This window comes from Lissotriton helveticus, chromosome 1_1 (assembly GCF_964261635.1).
Source record: "Lissotriton helveticus chromosome 1_1, aLisHel1.1, whole genome shotgun sequence".
Taxonomy (NCBI): domain Eukaryota; kingdom Metazoa; phylum Chordata; class Amphibia; order Caudata; family Salamandridae; genus Lissotriton; species Lissotriton helveticus.
In genome coordinates, this window is record NC_136057.1 from 890,210,023 (window position 1) to 890,233,082 (window position 23,060).

At 45.6% G+C, this 23,060-nt stretch overlaps 1 protein-coding gene across 1 annotated transcript in view; it reads left to right on the forward strand.

The window, feature by feature from the left end:
• The window catches only part of ARID2 (AT-rich interaction domain 2), a 1,386,754-nt gene that overhangs the window by 1,308,182 nt on the left and 55,512 nt on the right, over window positions 1-23,060 (forward strand). Inside the window, exons 19-20 of the mRNA XM_078675715.1 lie at window positions 13,293-13,416; window positions 13,559-13,650. Coding sequence (XP_078531841.1) covers window positions 13,293-13,416; window positions 13,559-13,650 — 216 coding nt within the window. The remainder of the gene's footprint in view (window positions 1-13,292; window positions 13,417-13,558; window positions 13,651-23,060) is intronic.

A 23,060-nucleotide genomic window follows, 5' to 3' on the forward strand; every position in this document is an offset into this window, starting at 1 on the left:
AGTGTCAGGCTTTTGAAAAGGATCCTCTTTGAAGTAGGTAGCCAGTGCAAGGTGTTAAGTAATACAGTGGCACCTGCTCTTCTCGGGAGTCCATAGATGGCTCGGGCTGCCGAGTTCTGTACTACTTGCAAACGGGTCAAAAGATACTTCGGTAGACCCAAAAAAAGGACGTTTGCGTAGTCTAATCGTGATCCAATCAGTGCCTGAACAATTATTTTCCTATGGTGAAGTGACACCAAAGGAAGGAACTTTCTCAGCATCCGCAGAATGCCGAAACACTTCCCTGAAAGGCACGAGATATGTGGCCCAAAAGACAGATCGCTGTCCACTATCACTCCAAGGTTCTTGGCCTTGAAGGACACACTGTCAGGAGGAAACGTATCCTGTGGCCACCAGGATTTCCAATTTGGCTCGGGAGCGCATCCAAAGAAGAGCAGCTCAGACTTGTCGGAGTTGCACTTCAAGCCATGACCCTAAACCACTCAAAAACCGCTCCTAGGCATTCCCTAATCTGTATGCCATCAAACATCCCGCCCCTGTCGCATGTGAACAGGAGCTGGGTATCATCGGCGTAGGATATGATCTGGGCGCCAAAGGACTCCGCTACCACCGCCAGAGGGGCCATAAAGATGTTAAAAAGTATGGGGCTAAGAATGGACCCCTGTGGGACCTCTAGCGGTGTCATGTCAGCGGAGAAAGGGGGCGCCCAGATCGTTTGCCGGCGGCCGGCCAGAAAGGATGTGTGAGGAAATTCTTTATATTTCCTGCAAATAACAAAGGACACGCAAGGTTGTACTGATTCCATTCATAGATTGTGTACCAAAAACCTATTGTCTAAAAACGCAAACATAGCGTGACTTGCCTGTATGTTTGAACATGAGGTCACTCCATCGCGCTTGACTGATTCGATTGAGCAGCGCAGAAGCGATCTCAAAAACAGCTAATTAGACGACCTGGAAGGGGATTGGAGGTCATGCGCCCCAGTGCATTGTGGGACATGTAGTGCATGGTATCTGAAGCGGTTGTGTTCATTTCTATAATTTGGAAATCTCAGAAAGGTCACTTAATCCATGCAAGGCTGTATCAAATTTCATGATTAAAAATGCCTCTTTTTGGGCGAATAACATTTCAGGATCACCTCCTCTTTGATGATTCTTTGATATAAAAGACAAAACTGTCCAGGTGAAATCATCATATCTGTGCCTCGAGGCTACAAAGTGTTCAACCATTGGGGTGGTGAGGATATAATTTTTGAGTCGAGAACGGTGTTCCTCAATGCGCTGGCGCACTTCTTGGCTGGTTTTTCCAATATAGATTTTCATACAACGACATGTAATGGCATACACCACATTTTTCGATTTGCAGTTCCTAAACTCATTAAGGTGCCAGTGTCTTTGCCCATCAGTAAATAAAGTCCCTTCAACGGTAGAGTTACACACTAAACCCATCCCACATGTATGGTGTCCTTGTATGGGCGGAAGATTTAACATAGTACAAAGCGTGGCTGTTTTTTTTAGGTTTCCTTGCCGAGCTAGTAAATTGTTGCCTAATACTCCGGATCTTTTTTAAGGCAAAAAGTGGGGACCCAATTTGGGCATAGTTCCCTCAATTAGATGCCAATTTCTGCGCATGATCTTTTTGACAGGTTGAGTATAAGCTCCAAACATGGTCACGCACACAATGGGATTGGTAGGGGTCTTAGTTTTCTTTGTTAGCAGATGTTCCCTAGGAATGAACCATGCCCTTTTCAGAAAGTGTTTAAACAATTTTTGCGGATACCCCCTGTCCCTAAGTTATTGACAAGGGCCTCTGCATGCAGCTCGTAATCTTCACATCTTGAGCAATTACTTCTTATACCTAAAAATTGGCCAAAGTGCAAGTTGTTCTTGAGATTTCTGGGATGATAGGTTTGATAATGGAGAGCATTGATTTTGTCTATAGGTTTTGTATGCAATGTGGTGATCAGGCCACTGGGTGATGTTTTAACATTTACATCCAAAAATGGAAGGCTCAGGTTGCTGTGTGCCAGACTAAATTTAATATCCGGGCTACAATTATTAAGCTATGTGTGGAACTCTTTTAGGATAGTTTGAGGCCCTTCCCACAGGCACCAAACGTCGTCCATATATCTGTACCACTGTTTGATATGGACAATATATGGATTATTCTGGAACACAAATAGTTGTTCATATTTGGCCATGTACAGCACTGCCATCTCTGGCACGAAGGGACAGCAGCAGCCCATGGCTGTCCCTTTGATTTGAACAAAAAATGTATCATCAAACTTCAATATATTCCACCACAATGATATTGATGCCAGTTTTAGGATGAACTCCGTAATTACCTGATGTGGTCTGGGTCTAGATTCGAAAAATGACTCCATAGCATCAAGCCCATTCTGCTGGGGGATCTGTGTGTACAATTATGACACATCCATGGTATCCAGTAGGTGAACATCCGGATCCAAAGGAAAACCCTCAATTTTATTTATAAAATCCATGGTGTCACGCAGGTATAACATCACACTGTCTTCATTTATCGCTTCACCTCATCCTACTAAGGAGTAGGAGAGACTCCCATAATTTTGAGCCAATGAAAGCCCTTTCCTTTTACTTCGCTCGGTCCAAAGAACACCGGTGATGCTGAAACATACTATTTCTCGATGGATTGTACTTTGCATCAACATCTGCTACCCACTAGCTATTAAGCGCCTTCAGAGGGCTTGCGGGACAATTACACCAGTGTCGAGGCCAAGTTAGCACGCGGAGTCCCTGTCCTGCACATATGCCTAGCTGCTACTTAGGTGTCACTCCACACCTTCACGAAGCACTACTGTTTGGACACTCTGGTCGGTCATGACATTCTGTCCAATTGGTCCTACAGGATTTTCTGGTTTTGTCCAGTCATAGACCCACTTCCAGAAAGGTATTGCATGGGTATATATTCTAAGGTGAGGAATCTGTGGTTAGAAGTCTCTATCAGAAGAGCAATTTACTTACAATCGCTAAAACTTTTTTTGTGGTAGAGACACTATCTAACCTCAGATTCCTCACCGACCCTCCCATTCTTCCCGCTCTGCGATATGGACTCCTCTTCCTAACATACTGTTAATTTCTGCACACCGGTAACACACTCGGTCTATTGTAGTTCACATTTTTGGCGCAGAAATAGACTTGATAGAAATTGATGTCAGTATTCCTGTCAAGGCACATGTTACTTCAGCCTTGGATGGCACGGATGCAAAGCCGGACGATGCTGCCTCCCTGCACGCAGGGGTACTGCTCAAGATTTTTCGGATTCAGTTTGCTGCCTGGGGAATATCCTATTCTGAGGAATCTGCAGTTAGTCTCTACCAGAAAAAAAGTTACAGATTTCAAATAACTTGTCATTCTCCACATAAACATCCCCTGGTGTTTGAGGTTAGAGTAGATCTAAACATGTAGGTCACTGTACCAATTTGTCTTGAACAAAAAAGTAGCAACCATCTAACCATGAACAAATGTTTAACCTAAGAGCAGCCTGTAGCACTTATCTTGTTATATATGCATAGATACAATGTCTAGGTGTGTTTGAAATAGCAAATACATATTTTACACTAGACAAAATGTTTTTTACTTCTGACCTCAGTTTCATAATATTAGCATATCAAAAACGTAGATGTCATTTTACCATGTTTATCAATTCTCATCACACAGTATATTCACACATACCCACATCACAGTTCAAAATCCTTTATTAGTATCCTCACCTGGTATAATGCATATCTCTCCATTGGTCTGTACCATTGTAGGAATAGGTCTGGTTTGCAACCTAAATGTGTGTTGAATGGTTCCTGCTCCTGTACTGTTTGGTATGATGATCAAAAAAATGACTTCCAGTTGAATTCCTATTTTCAGATGTTCTCATTTCCAATTTATCATATAGAGCTAATACATTGATGAGAAATGTTTTGACCGTACCCAAAAAAAAAAAAATTACACTACTCACAACGGTTGCTCTGCAAACAATTGGAACACAAATGGCGGCAAGCATATAACACAGAGGACCTGCTGCACTTTAAAACCGCGCAAAAAGCCTATCTTGCCCAGATTAAGGCAGCCAAAAAAACATACTTCACTACCCAGATTGAAGAGTCCCAGTTTGATCCAAAAATGATTTTTAATATCCACAAATGTTAGGTTTTTTTGTTGTTGTTTTTACAATTGATGGCACAGGCTAGGGACATTTCCCTGTCCCGTAATTATATGTGATCAGATATCAGATCTCCTTTCCTTAAAGAAAAAAATACAGCCCATTCATCCTGGTTTTACAACCAGTATGCCCCCTTCTGACTGTGTTTTATTAGATACCCTGATTGGATCGCATGCTTTGCATCCTATTAAGTGATTACACGGTCTGTCACGACAGGCCATCCTCATGTAAATCTGGCTCCCCCAATGTCCCCTGTCCCCCAGCCATTCTTCATATTGTTGTTGACATTATCAACCCTCTGATTAATAAACTAAGTAACACCTCACTAGCAATGAATGATCCCCCCTCAGACTGGAAGCTGACAGTCGTGAAACCTCTGCAAACAAAATCCCTTGCAGACCCGACCACACTGTCTAATCTTCGCCCCATCTCACTGCTTCGGGCATTAAACAAAATGTGTTGAGTAACTTGTAGCGCCAATTAATCTCCTTTTTGGAAAATTATAATGCGCTACTACCCCGGCAATTGGGCTTTCTCCCCAAACACTCCACTGAATCAGCCCTGCTGGAAGTTTCGGACACCATGAAACTTACCCTGTAGTTGGAAAATAATGCAGTGTTGAATTTACTTGATCTTTCCGACCTGTCTGACATCATTTCACACTCCATACTCCTTCAACTGATCAAAGGCTGCGGTGGTTCTCGTAAAGCTCTGGGCTAGGTAAAATCTTTCTCCAGTATTCAATCTTTCATAGATTCACATGCTTGTATCTTCCCCGTCGTCATGGTGGGAGTCTCCCGGTAAATAATAACCATAGCAGTAGAAGAAAAACTGCCTGGAAACCATAGAGTAGTGAAACAATAGGTAACCTCTCCTCCTCATTATGTGGCCCAAACTACAGCCAATCAGCTGCCAGCACCAGCCTCCACCATTCCCAGCAGAGCCACCATACCTTAGATTTCCAACCGCCTTCGTGTGAGAAGGAGTCTCCCTGAGCTCAGCTCAGTTTTTTCTCTCTTCATTGAACTTTTGACCTTCACTGTTGGAAGTCAGGTACTGTTTTTTGTCAGGATTATTACATTCAAAATGTCTGAAGGCTCCAAGAAGAGACTTTTCAGAGCTTGCAGGTCCTGTGGCAAGGCCAGATTATTTTCTGAAGACCCACACAAGGAATGCTTGTACTGCTTGTACCCTAAGCATATCCCTAAGCACTGCAAATATTGCCGGACCTTCTCTGCCAAAACCCTTAAGGACAGAGAAGCGCGCCTCTTATTATGGCTTCAAAAGAGAAAATCTACAGACTTGGAGTCTGAGGGGGAAGCCAAGGGACACACCTCTAAGAAACAGAAAAGAGGGTCCTCTGAGGAAAAAGGAGATGTGAAGAAACGAAAAACCAAGGAAGGTCAACCTTCTTCTCTCCCTCCAACTCCTCTCAAGCCTTCCTCAGAAAAGAAGGCTCCGTCGTCGCTTCCGTCTACGAAATCTGCTGAAATTCCAGTCAGATCGCCGTCGAGGCCGTCGACGGCGACGACAATCTCGACGACAGCGGTTTTGTCGACATCGATGACGACAACTCCGTCGACGGTGAGTACCAGACCCTCGTCGACGGCACCATCTTCGTCGACGACCATCCCGTCGACGAGGCATCTGATGGTTCCGTCGACGGCCCCGTCGAGGACGAGAAAATCGTTGACGATGCCTGCATCTACAACGATGATGACTTCAACCTACATCTCCATAAAAAGGATTGCTCCGTCGACGGGCTCGTTGGCGAGCAAAAAAGGAGAGTTTTCCACGCCGAAGATTTCACTCTACCATACTGGATTGCCAGGAATCTGAGGAGGAAGGTTCCTATAGCGTTGCGAAGAGGAAGTGGATACATCTGTTCGGGAAGAGGCTCTGTCAGTGCCTGTCTCTTTGATATCAGACTTAAGACACATGATTGACAGCTATTACCGTCGCTTTCCGGAAGATAATGCTCCAGCCTCTTCCACTGCCTCTGCTACTGTCTCTCAACCTGTGAAAGAAACACCCCTAGTTCAGCCACCTCCTCCACCTCAACGGACGAATGTCCAAAAGGTTATTACAATTCAGGATGATTTGAATGATTCCGATCATGACGATCAAGAGGAGGAAGGAGAAATTACTCAAGATGATGTGGTTGGGGATGAATGGGACCAATATATTGTTCCAACTTCCCCGGTGTCACCATTGCCTCAAGCAAGCTCTCCACCAGAGGACATAGCCAGCTTTCACGATCTGATCGGAAAAGCGGCTAAGAGATTCGAACTTACTATGCCAGTTAAGGAAAGTGAATGTTTTCTTTACGACTTCAAAGAGTCTTCTAGGAAGTCTGTAAGAGCCATTCCAATTATTCAACATATCTGGGATGAAGGAATCAAGCTGATGAAGAATCCAGCTTCAGTTCCAGCATCTATACCCAAGCTGGATAAGAAGTATCGTGCTACAAAAACGGCTCCAGCATGTCTTATTGGTCATCCTCGACCGGAGTCGGTTGAGACTCAAGCAGCGCAGAAGCGCTCCAAGAACCCAATGACAACATGCTTTGCATCCCCTGATAAGGAGGGCAAGAGAATGGACGACATAGGTAAACGCTTTGCAGTCATGACAGCAGCATCAATCAAAGCGGCTAACGCGATGGCACTTCTGAGCCGGTTTAATAGACAGATGTGGTCTGTCTATTAAACCACTCCTGTCGCATCTTCCGGATGACAAGAAAGAGGAGGCGAATTCCATTCTGCAGGAAGGAGCCAGGGCTGCGTCGGAGTCCATAGACGTAGCAATGGCATAGCGTCTATAGCTTTCCGCCAGATGGCTGGGGCGGTAGCCCTACGGAGACAAGGATGGCTCAAGGCCACATCTTTTAGACCTTGAGGTCCAGTCTAAAATCTTGGACATGCCATTTGATGGCGAAAGCCTTTTCGGTAAGCATATTGATGAGGCGCTGTAGGGGATAAAAGCAGACACTGACACTGCTAGATCCTTGGGATCATTGCAGCAGGGCCGTTATCAGTCATTTCGCGGCAGAGGATATTTTCAACAATGTTCCTCTTACCAATCTAGTAGGTACCAACCGTATACTCAACAGGGATACCGTCAGTACTCCTCCAACCAGCAGTATCGGTCCTCGAATACTTCTTTTCAACAACAAGGGAGGAGAAAATCTGCTGCCAGAGGAAAGCAAGACTCTGGTCGCAGACAGTGATGTTTTTCAGGCGCCTCCCGCACCGTTTCAGATCAACCAGTTCCACTACCTCTCTGTTTCTTCCGCGTTGACAGTCCATAACATCGGACAGATGGGTATTAGACATCATTACGCAGGGTCACACCCTGGAATTCTCACAAAAACCTCCAAATCGTCCACCTGTCTGCAGAGTTCAACAACATCTAGCAGCTCTCAAAGCCGAGATCTTATCACTCATACTGAAAGGAACCATAGAGGAAGTCCCATCAGACCATCAGGGAACAGGCTTTTATTCGCATTTCTTCCTAATAAGGAAAAAGCAATCTTCAAAATGGAGGCAGGTACTGGACCTCAGAGATCTGAACAAATACATAAAGAAAATTTCATTCCGCATGCTGTCCCTGCAAGAAATTCTTCTACTGCTTCACAAGGGAGACTACATGGTCTCTCCAGACTTGTTGGATGCATACTTCCACATTACGATCCACAAAAGACACAAAAAGTATCTTCGATTCATGGTGGCGGGGCGCCATTACCAGTTCAAGGTATTGCCTTTCGGCCTGAAGTCTGCCCCCAGGGTATTCACAAAATGCATGGCTCCAATAGTGGCACATCTAAGGCAGCAAGGTCTCCAAATGTTCCCTTATTCGGACGACTGGTTGATAAAAGGACTCTCGTACCAAGCAACACAATTTACGGATTTGCATGGATCTTTTTCAAAGATTAGGCCTTCGGATAAACAGAGAAAAATCATTTCTTCTTCCGACACGTTCTATACAATTCCTAGGAGCAATCTTAAAAACTCAGGAAGTAAAAGCGTACCCATCAGAGGAACGAGTAACAAAAATCCAGAATCTGACTGCATCTCTGACATCAAAAAAGTTCACTTCCATCAGGATAAGTCATTACTGAGAATGATGTCCTCCTGTATCCCATTGATTCCCAACTGCCATTTGCAGATGAGACCACTGCAAGAAGCCCTGGACAAACAATGGGTTCAAGCTCTGGGTTCCTTCGACGACAAGCTGGTCATAACCTGTCAGATCAAACGAGCAATGTCATGGTGGGGTATCAGGAGCAACCTGAAAAAGGGCCTGTTATTGAACCACAATCGCCAAGTTACGTCATGACATCAGACGCTTCATTACGAGGTTGGGGAGCACATCTGCAAGACCTGGAGATTCAAGGCCTTTGGTCTCCCCAAGAGGCAAAACTTCACATCAATCTCTTGGAATTGAAAGCTGTTTCCCTGGGCCTTCAGGCTTTTCTTCCCAGAATCCAAGGTTCATCGGTCTTAGTGCGGACAGACAGCACTACAACTATGTTTTACCTTCGCAAGCAGGGTGGCACAAGATCAAAGCCCCTATCGACACAGGCACAAAAAATATGGACTTGGCTTCTGCGTCACAACATAACTCTGCAAGTGGAACATGTTCCAGGGATAGAAAACACAAAAGCGGATCTGTTAAGCAGGTCATCCGACATTTGCCAGGAGTAGGAACTATGTCCAACTGAATCGGATTTTCAACTTGTGGGGCAAGCCAAGTCTGGACCTGTTCGCAACTCAGAGCAACAAAAAGTGCAAGCATTATGCCAGCAGGTTCCCTCAGCAGGGTTCGAGAAGGAATGCTCTTCATCTCCGATGGACAGGGATGTTTGATTATGCCTTCCCTCCCTTTCCCCTAATTCCGAGAATATTGAGAAAGATGAGATCGGAACCTTGCCAAATAATTCTAATAGCCCCAGCCTGGCCAAGGCAGTTTTGGTATACAGAACTTCTCCAACTGTCGGTGGAACCAAGGATACAGTTCCCAATAACCAGGGATTTGATTTCCATGAACAGAGGCCAAGTACTTCATCCACAATTGACCTCTCTAAAATTGTCGGCTTGGAACCTTTTGAGCACGAATTCCAGTCATTAGATATCCCTCCGGAATGTCGTGAAATATTGAAGAGTTCCGCAGCACTGTCTACCAACAAGACATATACTGCAAAATGGAAACGATTGTGTAATTGGTGCCATGCTCATACAGTGCATCTCTTCTCGTCTTCACCTAAGCAAATTCTTCCTTATTTTCTGCATTTAGCCAGGTCAGGACTTTCGCATTCATCTATTAAAGTCCATCTAGCAGCAATATCCAGATACCGAAGATCTCCAGGACGCCCATCTCTGTGGTCCCAAAGATTAATCAAGGAATTTTTAAAAGGGTTATTCAGAAAGTTTCCTCCAATTAAGTGTCCTCCGCCTCCATGGCAGCTTAACACAGTCTTGTCACAACTCATGAAAGCTCCGTTTGAGCCAATCCGCAAATCTGAATTGCAATTCCTGTCATGGAAAGTAGCATTACTCCTGGCACTGACATCAGCCAGGAGAGTCAGCGAAATCCAAGCCTTTTCAATACAGGATCCCTTCATACAATTCAGGCCAGATAAGGTGATGCTAAGAACTAATCCGAAATTTGTTCCTAAAATAACCTCTTCCTTTTATCTAAATGAACCGGTGATCCTTCCTACATATTTCAAAAATCCTTCTACAGCGGCTGAAAAAGCTCTTCATACTTTGGACATTGGCAGATGTCTAAAGTTCTACATTGAAAAGACAAAATCCTTTCGCAAATCACACCAATTGTTTGTTGCTTACTCAGGGCCCAGAAAAGGTCTGGCCCTTTCAAGATCCTCCATCTCTAGATGGATTGCATCTGCCATCGTCTTCTGTCAAGAGAAAGCAGGAAGACCTCTCGACATGAAAGTCCGTGCTCACGATACACGGAAGATGGCAACGTCTTCGGCATTGCTCGCAGGAGTACCCCTTCCAGACATATGCAGAGCAGCAACCTGGGCGAATGTTCATACATTCACCAAACATTACTGTCTGGACATAGAATGGAAAGCAGATGCAGCAGTGGGACAAGCAGTTCTGCGACATCTTTTTAAATAAGGTACATGGTTATGAATTTTCTACTGTTTTTCTATAATGTTGTTTTCTGCACAAATGACTGTAATGACAAACGTTGGTTGTTCGCTCCTTTGGATTCTTAATGAGTTCTTTTTCTAAAGGAGTTTATGGCACACAGCCCCGAGAAAAAAGGGGGTCTAGCCTAGAAACGCTCTGACAACAAGGACTGCTATCTACTCTGATACAAGCATGTGAATCTATGAAAGATTGAATACTGGAGAAAGAAATAGTTACTTACCTGTACACTATGGTTCTCCAGTATTATCTTTCATAGATTCACATGCGCCCGCCCACCTCCCCGTTTCTGCTAGGTAGACCACCTTTTATCTCTGGTTTCCTGCATAGCTCACTCTTGGGCTGTTGGAAATCTGAGGTATGGTGGCTCTGCTAGGAATGGTGTAGGCTGGTGCTGGCAGCTTATTGGCTGTAGTTTGGGCCACATAATGAGGAGGAGAGGTTACCTATTGTTTCACTACTCTATGGTTTCCAGGCAGTTTTTCTTCTACTGCTATGGTTATTATTTACCGGGAGACTCCCACCATGACGACGGGGAAGATACAAGCATGTGAATCTATGAAAGATAATACTGGAGAACCATAGTGTACAGGTAAGTAACTAGTTCTTTTTTAAACTTCCGCAGACAAGGAGTTCCACAACAGAAGGATCAGTAGCATTAGGAGTTCTGCAGGGCTCATCTCTCAGCCCTGCACTATTCAATATGTGCATGGCCCCCTTAATCTCCCTGATAGCCTCATTCAGAATCGCCACAACATCATACACTGATGACACACAGCCAATTCTGTCGCTTGACAGAGGGCCCCTTGGCTTCGAACTAAACTTCAAAACTGTCCCACTAAAGACATCCTGTGGATGCAACAGAGATACTGCTATTCGGCAAATCTAATCTTTTCTCCCAAACCCAATGGTGGGCAAATTCTGTGCTCCCACAGTAAAAGTTGCAAGAAACTTCTAAGTAAAATTTGCACCTCCCTCTACTTCCACCCTCAAGCTCTTCCATTGGCAGGAATATGGTTTACTAGCTGCCAGGAAAACATTCACTTTTGCCCTCTTCACTTCCAGGCTCGACTATTGTAATAACCACAGAGGGGGCCCCTGATTAGAATGAAGGTAGAGACCTACAGGGAAGTACAAAGTTTACTCAGAGGAAGGGGTTCTCTACCAGTTTACTTTATAGGTGCATAAAGTCACAAATTATAATAACATAACCAGTGCATAATGGTGAAACCACTGCAAGAAGAAAAGGATATCAAAAAGGGCTTTTATTTAGATTTGATAGTATAATAAATGAACATTTCAGTATACCTATCCAAACATATCCCACAACACATTCACTCAAACCTCAAACATACCTTCCCATATACTCGCATTCTCACACGCCTAACAATATCAGACATTCATGAAAATCCAAGATTGCACATGAGGCCTAACCAAGAAATATAGATGTGCCTCAAAATGTAAGAATCAAACTAAACGAATCATTAACAGTCAGTGACATAATAAAGTAATAAAAATAGACAGGTTTTCATGAATTATTGTTGAAAAACATGGGGGGATTTTTTTCTGTTAGAACATATTCCAACAAGTGGAATCCAGCGCTGCCGCGTGTTTCGGGTGTTGAACCCCAATGTGGGCGTCACCTTCAGGGTGCAAGAAAAAAACTGTGGGATGTGACTTAACAATGAGATGAACGCTAATAGAGTTAAAAGGAAATATTGGCCGAGATATGCAAACGCTGTACCTGGACACCAGTTAAGCGCTGGGTGTATTTCATAAAGTAACCGGTCAAAGGTTACAAACGCTAAGCCATTTATCGGTTGCTGTCGTTGAGATAGATGCTTCTGTTATCAGGTCTACGGTAGGCACCAATATGGTGATATGGAAAGCATGGCAGGGCGGCCGGGGCTACGATTAAGCTCAGTTTTTGTACTCTACTATGTGCAATTTGCGGAGTGGGTGTTATTACAAACTACGTATGTTCCGTTAGCGTAGCGTAAAACTATGCCCAGGGTTAGTGGGAATGCGAGTAAATGGGAAGGTATGGTGGAGGTTTGAATGAATGTGTTGTGGGATGTCTTTGGATAGGTATACTGAAAAAATGTTCATGTATTATATTATCAAATCTAAATAAAATCCCTTTTTGATATCCTTTTCTTCTCGCAATAGTTTTACCATTATGCACTGGTTATGTTATTATAATTTGTGAGGTTATGCACCTATAGAAGTAAACTGGTACAGAACCCCTCCCCGCGGCAAATCCTCTTCGGTTCTAGGATCCAAGGCATGGAACCAACTCCCCAGCCCTTTGTGTTTCACAGAATCTGAAGCTCTATTCAGAAAGCTCTTGAAGACCTAGCTATTCAAGATGCATAATGAACTCAGTTCCCTTATTTAGCTATTTTTCCATCTCATCCTCCCTGCCTTGTTAGTGTCAGATTCAACCTTAGCGCCAGGGTGCTCCATTGAGAGTTGCAGTGCGCTTTATACATTTTAAATTCATTCACTCATGCCCTACACCTAGCCCTCTGTAACTCAGTTTACCCATGAGCTCTGTGTACATTTTCATGAAGTTGGGAGAATGACTGAGTGAGCTGAGCATTCAGTGCTTATAGGTGCAGCAATGTTCGGTCTTGAGTTTCAATCCTGGTAAGGCAGATTCATCAGCTTTCTATCCTCTGAGGTTGATCAAGAGAACAATAAATTAGGAAATAGTAGCATCTGGAATATATAGAGTTTACAAACAGCTAAAGTTTAGTTTGAAGTGCCATTTTTAAAAAAATCATTAAATGCAAAAAAGAAAGAAAATGAACATATGAATGTTAATTTGTTTTTCTATTACATTTGCAAAAGGTTTTTATTTTTTATTAATTTGATAACTTTAGAACATATCTTTAATCTGTCCAATTTCTATCTTAAATTAAGGCACTCTTGTCCAGGGGGTGGTTCTTCGACTCCAAGGACACAAAAGGCGATTGTGAATCATCCTAGTGCAGCTTTGATGGCACTACGAAGGGGATCAAGAAACCTTGTTTTTAGAGATTTCACAGTAAGTAGAGGTTATACCTGAACAGCACTTCAAGTTACCAGCTGCAGTCTGGTTTTGAGACAGCAATTTGATACATTTATTTTTAAAACGTGATACCTATTTACCAAGTTCCTTTTCATTTTTTTGTTTTCCCTTAATAAAGGATGAAAAAGAGGGACCAATAACTAAACACATCCGATTAACAGCTGCCTTAATATTAAAAAATGTTGCTAAATATTCAGAATGTGGTCGCAGGTGAGTGATGGTGAATCTTTATATACATTTTGAACATAGAGGATGGCTCTACTAAGGTTTATTTTTTTTTGTATTCATAATTGTTGTCTTGCTGTATCTTTGCAGGAGTAGAGCTGAATTAAAAACCACGGTTTGCACATTTTTTCTAAGAGGTAGTCCATTTTTTCTTACTTTGTGTGCTTTCAACATACTTCCACTTTATGGTGGAGACAGGTCTGAAACCAATAGGTGATCCCGGAAAGCTATAGATTTAAAAAATGTAGACACAATTCTGAATTCAGCAAGGGGGCATTTTGTATAGATCCCTCAAGGTTTTCCCAATGAAACTAATTGTTGAAATAAAAAATATCACAAATGAGTTGGGTAAAAAAGCAGCCATTTGTGACAATCTTTTCATCCGTAACTTTTCATTGCAGTTGCTTATTTAAAATAAAAAAATTATAAAAATACACTGATATATTTGCTAGATTATTCTGGTCATGGGGGAGAGGGGAAATGTATAGTATTTCTAGGTTCTCCAAGAAACAAATATGCAGAGCAAACAACTAAACTACATCTTACAATGTTTTTTCTTTGTATATCAAGTAATGAGTAACTCTTATGGTAAAATATACAGTGAAAAATAGGCATGAAGGAAACCTATATTTCTGAAATGTACACCAGATGCTGCGTTTAGAAGCAGTAGTAATTTGTACATCTCTGAACTTGAGGGTACCCATACTAACGTAGTTGAGAGGGCTTTTTGCAAAATGTCTTCTTTCTTGCACAGTAGCTTACATTTGGAAGGCCTATATGAAAAAGAACTTCAAATGGCAAAAAGAAATGTCCTACTATTCTGTGTTCCCACACATCTCTCGATAAAAATGGTACCCCAGTACTGAGGTTGGACCTAGCACCTTCAACACAATGCCCCCCACCACGAGATCTGGAAACATCCTATTTTATTCAGCACAATCCAAGCTTGTTTTTTTTTTTTTTTTTTTACTATGTGGATATTGGGCTGTAGCTCAGCCGCCACAGGGGAAGCATGCCATACCCTCCTGACTTTTCTGAAAACTAGACACCTCGGGTGTTACTTCTGTGATTGTTGCAAGGTGTTTGTACCCAGATACCCTTGCAAAACTCAAACAGTTCATAAAAACACACATTTTCCTTAATTTCTGTGAGGAAAAGTTCTGGAATCTGCAGGAAGCCGCACATTTCCTACCACTCAGCATTCCCTGATGTCTCCCAATAACAATCGTACCTCGTTTGTGTGGGTGGACCTAGCACCCTTGGCAGGAAAATACCCAATACACAACATGGACAGATCAAATTTTTCTACCAAAATTTACCCTTATGTGCAATGTTGATGGCTGTTTACTTTGCACTCTAACTTCGCTAGCACCTAGGGCAACCTACAAAATCTTCACATTTGTGAAACTAGACATCCAGGGGAGTGCAGGGTGGTGTGACTTGTGTGACTGATCAGCTCCTTTTTTTTACCCAGAACCACTTGCAAACCTCAAACTCTGGCTAAAAACATACTTTTTCCTCACATTTCTGTAATGGGAAGTTCTGGAATCTGCAGGATGCCACAAATGTGCCCTCTCCCACCATTTCCCCAAGTCTGTTGATAAACATGGTACCGTATTTGTGTGGCTGGGCTGGTGCCTGTAACAGAAAATGGGGATCTGTGAACCAAGTGGGCAGAAAGACTGTTAGGGTTTTAGGGCCGGAGTATAGGCCCAACACCAGGGTGGTTCTCCCACATATCATATTTTTTCCACAATAAAATATATCCCTGACATCTAGTGAGCTCTCTGCCCCCTCAGCGGGCAGATTGGAGGTGGACCCCCTCTTCCCCCCCACCAACAAGACTTATATGGTCCTGGGTGGAGGTTAGCATCGGCCCATGCTCCAGGGGAAGCTACCCCACCCAAAATAAAACTACAGACAAAAACTGTCTAGTGTATTGTCTGCCCCTCTGCGAGGGGGTAGATTAGGGTGAAGACACTAGTCTACTCTAAAAATACACTAGTGGCTAGTGGGGTTTCTGCCCCCCCTTTCCCAGGTGGAGGTCAGATTGGGAGTAAACTCGCCTAGCCAAAATGGGGGGGGGGGGGCTCAGAGTCTAATGGAGCTCCTGGTGAGGGATAAACACTGGCCCATACCCAGGAAGCTTGTCCCCCTCAACCACCCCCCCCCCAATAGTATTTGCTTAAGAAAACTTGGTGAGTTGTGTTTTTGCTCTCCTTAAGGGTCAGATTTGGGTTAAACGGCCCCATAGATTAGGGGCAAGAAGACTATCTGATAAAGACATCTAGCTGTAGATTCCTTAACTTAGAATAACCCCAGGCTTCAGACTGGATCCGGAAAACTTTTTTCCCAGCAGTACCGCTGCACGCCGGGGTGTGGTGTCGCCTTGCTCCGTCCTGACGGCGTCCACAGAAGCGACGTCTATGGAGCCATATAAGACCCCCTCGGCATGCTGACGTCCGTTTTCTTCTTTTCCGTGTCCCAATGTGGATCCAAAGTTAAGCGGTTCTTCTTGCCTGTTTTCAGGCCTTCGCGACGCCTTTCGTGTCTGGAACAGTGTGCCGATGCCTGCGGGCTTCAAATTGTGTGCGTCCTGTTCGCCGCAGATGTCGGCGACGGATTCACACGAGATCTGTATGTGGTGCTTGGGCGAGCACCACGACTCCGCCGAATGCGCCGCCTGCTGGCAGCTGATGCCGAAATCCCTGCTGGAACGGCGGATGAAACTGTTGTCTGCCCCGATGTCCTAGTCAGAGTCTTCGTGGCGCCGGCTTCTGTCTCCAGTGGAGGGCTCCAAAAGGTGCAGTTCTTCCTCCCACGCTGAGGTCTCTGCTCGGAACAGATCCCGGAGTCGTTCCCATGAACGTCGTTTGCCTGCCTCAGGTAAGCACCGAAAGAAGTCAGTGAGGTCATCAACCTCGCACAAGCGTGCTACTGGGGGCCCCCGCTCTGTCTTCACCGGACGCGAGCCCTTAGGAGTCGACTCCTGCCTATCCACTACTTCCTGGTGCTGGGGCAACTCGGACCCAGATGGAAGCCTATTCCAGGGCTCTGCAGGCCATCTTTGGGTCACCCCCTCTCCCTGGCGCTCCATCAGGCCTCACACAGGGAGTAGGGACTCAGGTTGGAGGTTTGGCGGCGGGTTTGCCCTCGATGCCGACCGAGTGCCTCGACTACGATCCTGGAGTTGCTGCGACGTCGGTACACAGCCCGGACCGGCATCCCACTCTGACGTCTAGCCCTCCTGACACGTCTAAGCACAGTCCTGCTGGGCTTCCGGCATCGTCGCTGAATGTGGCTGCAGCTCAGAGTTCGACTTAGTCGACTTCGTTCCTCCCTGCAGGCTCAGGCCTTGGTGGAGGTCGAATCAACGCCGGCCCGACACCGGGTGTACGAGCCCTCTACGGAGGCCATCAGCGCCGACCCGCCGAATCATTCCCCGGTTGTACCCTCGGTCAGAGAACGTGACCCGTGGGCTCCCCGCCCACACAGGTGTTCCAATGCGCCACGGAGCAAAATTCCATGGGACACCGGCCGGCTCATTTCGCTGCAGGGCCTCTGTCGTTGGGAGGACGGATTAGCCTGCAACCCTCCCCAACGGATGACTTGCTGTCTCCACCTAGGATGGCCAGGAATGGCCAGCGTTGACTTTGAGGGCAGTTAGTAGGGCTGCACAGGTCTTAAAATGCCGCCGCCCTCTCTCTCCCTGCCTTCAGATCCTTTGTTGGATCATCTTCACCGGGGCTCGGTGGATGTGGAGCCTTTTTTACCCTTTGGCATATCATCATATGATGTCCTTCTGGAGACTTGGGCCAGACCCTCGTCTGGTGACCCCGTGGCTTGTGGTGTGGTGCACCGCCACCTACGGGCTCCAGATAACCCTGCCTGTTTGTCCCTTCATCCTAGGGCTCATGGACTGGCAGTCCAGGCTGCGTTTTCTTCCTCTCCTCCGCCGTTGCTTCCGCCCACTCGGTAGTCTAGATGGTTGGAGTCGTGCAAAATGTGTTTGCGGCCACCAGCTCAGGCCTTCGATCCCTAAACGCAATCTGCTTGTTTGCTCGGGCTACTTCTGCCCTTTTGGACTCCCTTGAGCTACTCCTTCCCTCTTTGCCAGAGGGCCCTCGTGCTGACCTGCTCCAGCTTGTTCGGAATTGCCACAACATGGCACAGTTTACCATTCGGTCAGCAATGGACACCACTTGCTCCATGGGTCGAGCTCTGGCCAGCTCAGTTGCCCTGCATCGCCAAGTTTGGCTCTGCAGTGGCAGTTTCCCGGAAAATATTTGGGAGTGACTCGGAGATTTGCCCTTTGATGGGGTCCATTTGTTTGACGACCATGCCGAATCAGCAGTCCAGCGTCTCTTTTCAAGATTTCATTGACATCCGGGATTTTAATCCCCTATGACGGATCTCTGTTTTCGTGTGACGGTGTTGTCACAGTTTGTCTGTTTGTATCTCTGGGTCCAAGAGGTTAGTCCCAGAAAGGTTGTATGGCTGTTCAGCCGGAGATTTTTCCCTTACTTTACTGCCGCTGGGCCAGATGTTAGTGTTTCTTTTGACCCCTGCCTATGAGCTTGTCTCAAGAGGTGTCCCTTGCTTTTATAGGGATGTGAAATACCCTATGTGAGGTATTTGTTTGCTATTGTGTAGCTACTGTTCCTTGCCAGGAAGGTTTGGAGGCTCTTGGACGTGGGACCGTGTCCCTGGGGGCGCCCCGGTCCACTCTAGATCGGTTCTTTATGTCACCACTTGTTACTCCAGTATTGGAGCTTTCATAGATACACATGCCTGAATCATTCCACGTTGTCGAGACTGGAATCTCCGGTACATAAAAAAGCAATGCTTAGTAGTATAGCAAACTGAAAAGTGGCCTATGCCCATTTCCCTTTTGCAACCCATAATCCTTGATATGTAAAAGAGACCAAACTTTTCCCTGATCCAATCAGAGTTCCTCACCCTCTTAAACCCTCCTGAGAGAACCTTTTGCTCCTCAGATTTTCTACCGCACGTTGTGCTAGGGAGTCTCCTTTGAGCTCTGCTCAAACTCTTCTGTTCTATTCAATTCAGATTGAATCTGAGGTTTATTCCTTATCCAGATTTAAATATTTGAAGTCCTTCATACTATTTCTCCTTCTTCTACCATGGCTGACAAGGAGAAAAAGGGATTATTTAGAGCTTGTGGCACCTGCTCTAAGAAATGGCTCTATACAGAAGACCCTCATAAAGACTGCATCTACTGCCTTTATCCAGACCATCAGGAAAAGGATTGCAAGGTATGTCGTACCTTTTCCAATAAAACTTTGAGGGATCGTGAAGGAAGGCTTTTACTATGGTTTCATAAGATTAAAGCCAGGAAGGATGTCATATCTAGTGACAGTGAGGAGGACTCTTCTTCCAGTAGATCTCAGAAAATAAGCAGATCTCCTCAGGCTTATACCTCAGGTGAGAGACCTGAGAAGGCCCTTAAAAAGACCACCCCAGGGTCTTCTGGGCGCAGTCCCTTAATCTCCTTCAGGCAAAGAAAAGGAGAAGGGTCATGCTTCAGGGGTAAAACTTGCCAAGAAAACTACTTCAGAGCCCTCAAAATCTCCCCCAAAGGTCAAGATTATGGTCAAGAAACCATCCTCCACACCTTCTGAGGAAAAAGTGGAAAGATCTGCATCGTCGACAGGAGCGTCGATAAAGAAAACGTCAACGAAATCTGAGGTAAAAGCTACTTCAAAACCTTTATCACCGTCGACAGTACCACCGTCAACGACAGTGTCTGTGCCGAGACCTACGACGTCGGCGGCATCGACGACTACGGCTACAACCACGTCGTCCACGGGATCGTCGACGACGGCAGTGACCACGGGATCATCGACGGCTACGACGACGATGGTGGTAACGTCAACGGTAGCGTCGACGGTATCGTCGTCGGTTTCTACGGCGATCTCGTCGACGGGCTCGCCGACCAGGGGGAAAAAACCCAACAAAAGAGGTTTTTGGCCTGGAAGAGGACAATTACACCAGAAATTACATCTCCAAGTAAGGTGTCGCCTCTGGTACCATCTCACCTTCTGGAAGAGGAAGATTCGGAGGGAGATGAAGATGATGGTGGTCCTTTTGGTTATGCTAGTAGCCTGTCGCATTTGCAGGTGAAATACTAAGAGGAGGACTCACAGGACGAATATGAAGAATTTTAAGATCGTCCCCAGCAACAGTACCGCCAGGAATATCAAGAGGAGATGACGAGTGTGCCATCTTCTTTGTTAAAAGATCTGCAGTGCCTGCTGGAGGATTATAAGAGGAGATATCCTGTACCTCAGGCCACGCTTCAACCACGCTCTGTACCTAGTACACCAGTGCGTAGGCGGGAGATCTTACCGGAGCCTATTCCTAGATCTCCACCACCGATATCTCAACAAGAACCAGGGACCACAGATGATGACCAGGAGGAAGGAGAGACCACAGACCCTAGCAGAGAGTGGGACGATTATCTCATTCCGTCGTCGCCTTCTCCTTCACCGAAACCTGTTGATTCTCCACCGGAGGACATCAGTGGTTTTCATAACCTGATGGAGAAGGCCACAAAAAGATTTGCACTTACCATGGCAGAGGATAAAGCTGAATGTTTCTTGTATGATTTCAAGGAACCCTATCGTAGAACAGTTCGGTCCTTACCGATTGTCAGTCATCTTTGGGAGGAAGGCCTGAAAGTCATGGAAACACCAGCTACAGTGACTCCAGTGCTCACCAGACTGGACAAGAAATAGAAAGCGCCTTCAAATGCTCCAGCTTATCTTTTGGGTCATCCCAAGCCGGACTCAGTCATTACCCAAGTGACTCAACAAAAGTCAAGAAATCCGTCAGCTCCATTACGGCGCCTCCGGACAGAGAGGGTAGGAGATTGGACAATGCGGGGAAGAAATTTTCCTCTGTCTGCCCTGTTAAAGAGGGCTGCGAGTGCCCTGGCCATTCTGGGGAGGTACGATAGGCAAATGTGGTGCGACCTTTCACCTTACATAGACCGTGTACTGGAGGCGGAGAGACAAGAGGCCAGAAAAATTCTGCAAGAGGGGGAGAGGACTTCGGCCGAAGTCATAGATTGCGTTATGGACATAGCAACCACAGCATTCAGATCTCTAGGAGGAGCAGCGGTACTACGCAGACAAGGATGGTTAAGAGCAACAGCGTTTAGACCAGAGGTCCAAAATAAGATCTTGCACCTTCCTTTCAACGGTGAAGATTTGTTTGGCAAGCATATAGATGAGGCTCTGCAGAGTATCAAAAAAGATACGGATACAACTAAGTCATTGGGAACTCTACAATACAGGAAAGTTTCTTTTCGAGGCTCTAAGGGTAGAGGCCAGTCGTCTTACAGAACAGTATACCAACAAGGACGATATTCCTCTTACTCCACCTCATCTCAGCCCTACCGCCAGCAATATTCACAGCGCCAGTCACGAGGCTACACGAAATCTACTCCGAGAGGTAAAGGAAATCGTCAGGGGAAAGACAACACCCGATGACAATGACAACTTTCAAATTCCAGCTACACCTACTCCTCTGATATCACATGTTCCCCTGGGTGGAAAGATTGCTCATTATTTTCGAAATTGGCAACAGATAACTACGGACCAATGGGTCCCCAACATTATTCAATTCGGCCACACTCTAGTACTTCTACAGACGCCCCCTCTTACACCGCCGGTGCATCAGGAGGTCAAGCATTTACATCAAATGTGAAATAACATTCGGACAATGCTCCGAAAGGGAGCAATAGAACCGGTGCCAAACTCCCAAAGGGGAAGGGGGTTTTACTCCAGATTTTTTCTAGTCAAGAAAAACATTCTTCAATGGCGTCCGATTCTAGATCTCTGATCCCTAAACAACTATCTCAAGAAGCAATCTTTCAGAATGGTTTCTCTTCAAGACATCCTTCTACTATTAGACCCAGGAGATCATATGACATTAGACCTGCAGGATGTGTACTTTCCTTCCCACAGGCAGTACCTTCGGTTCATGGTAGCCGGAGAACATTACCAATTCAAGGTACTGCTGTTCGGCCTGAAATCGCCCCCACGAATTAAAAAAAAATGCCTGGCCCCAGTGGTGGCTGTTCTAAAGAAACTGAAACACCAAGTATTTCATTACCTCGACGACTGGTTGGTCAAGGCACCTACAGCACAATTGGCCCGATCGTCAACAGCGACTTGCCCGGAGATGTTTGCTAGTTTAGGTCTGACTTTAAACAAGGAAAAATCATCACTTCAACCAACAAAGAACATCACTTTCTTGGGGCAATACTGGATACGGAGAGAAACAAGGCGTTCCCCTACAAAGAAAGGCAATTGAGAATTATATCTCTCTTCCCTGACTTTGCAAAAAGAAAGTGTCTTTCAGTACGCAAGTACAAGTCATTGCTGGGATCAATGTCATCTTGCATTCCCCTCGTGCCTTATTGTAGGCTAAGGATACGTCCTTTGCAAGAGCAACTAGATCTACAATGGAGTCAGGCGGAGGGATCCTTTGAGGATCTAGTCAAAGTAACGCCGGTCCTGGTTCAAGCGGCGACATGGTGGACCCGAAAATGGAACGTCTTGCAGGGTCTTTTATTCCTTATAGGGCCAGTCCCATTGATAGTGACTACAGGTGTGTCCCTAGAAGGATGGGGAGCGTTTCTTCAAGACCTCCAAGTCAGCAGCCGCTGGAAGTTGCACGAGCAACAACTGCACATCAACTTACTAGAACTCAAAGCAGTCCGCTTGGCATTGCTAGCTTTCCTACCAAGGATAAGAAGGTCATCTGTGTTGATAAGAACGGACAACACAACTGCAATGCACTACTTAAACAAGCAGGGATGAACAAGATCACTCTCCCTGTCTCAAGAGACCCAGAGGATATGGGAATGGGCGCTGCAACACAGGATATCCATAACAGCAGAACATCTTCCAGGGGACAAAAACTTAAAAGCAGATACTCTCAGCAGGCTCAAGTCTACCTGCCACGAGTAGGAGATCGATCAAGGGACCCTGGACAGCATTTTTCAAAGATGGGGAGAACCGACAGTAGACCTCTTCGCAACAGCGGAGAACAGGAAATGCCGTTTCTGCGCAAGCTGGCTTCCCCAACGGGATCTTGGGGGGAATGCATGGTCGGGCGTCTTTGCCTACGCCTTTCCTCCAATTCCCGTACTGCCGCGAGTGCTTGTGAAGATCAAGTAATAACCGTGCAGGATGATCTTGATAGCCCCATGGTGGCCCGGACAGCACTGGTTCACCGAGCTTTTGCTGCTGTCGGAGGTCCATCCGATTCGCCTCCAGCCAATACCATTGCTTCTGACGATTTCCCAGGGACAGGTGCTCCATCTGGACCCGAAATCCTTGCGCTTTAGCGACCTGGCTCCTGAG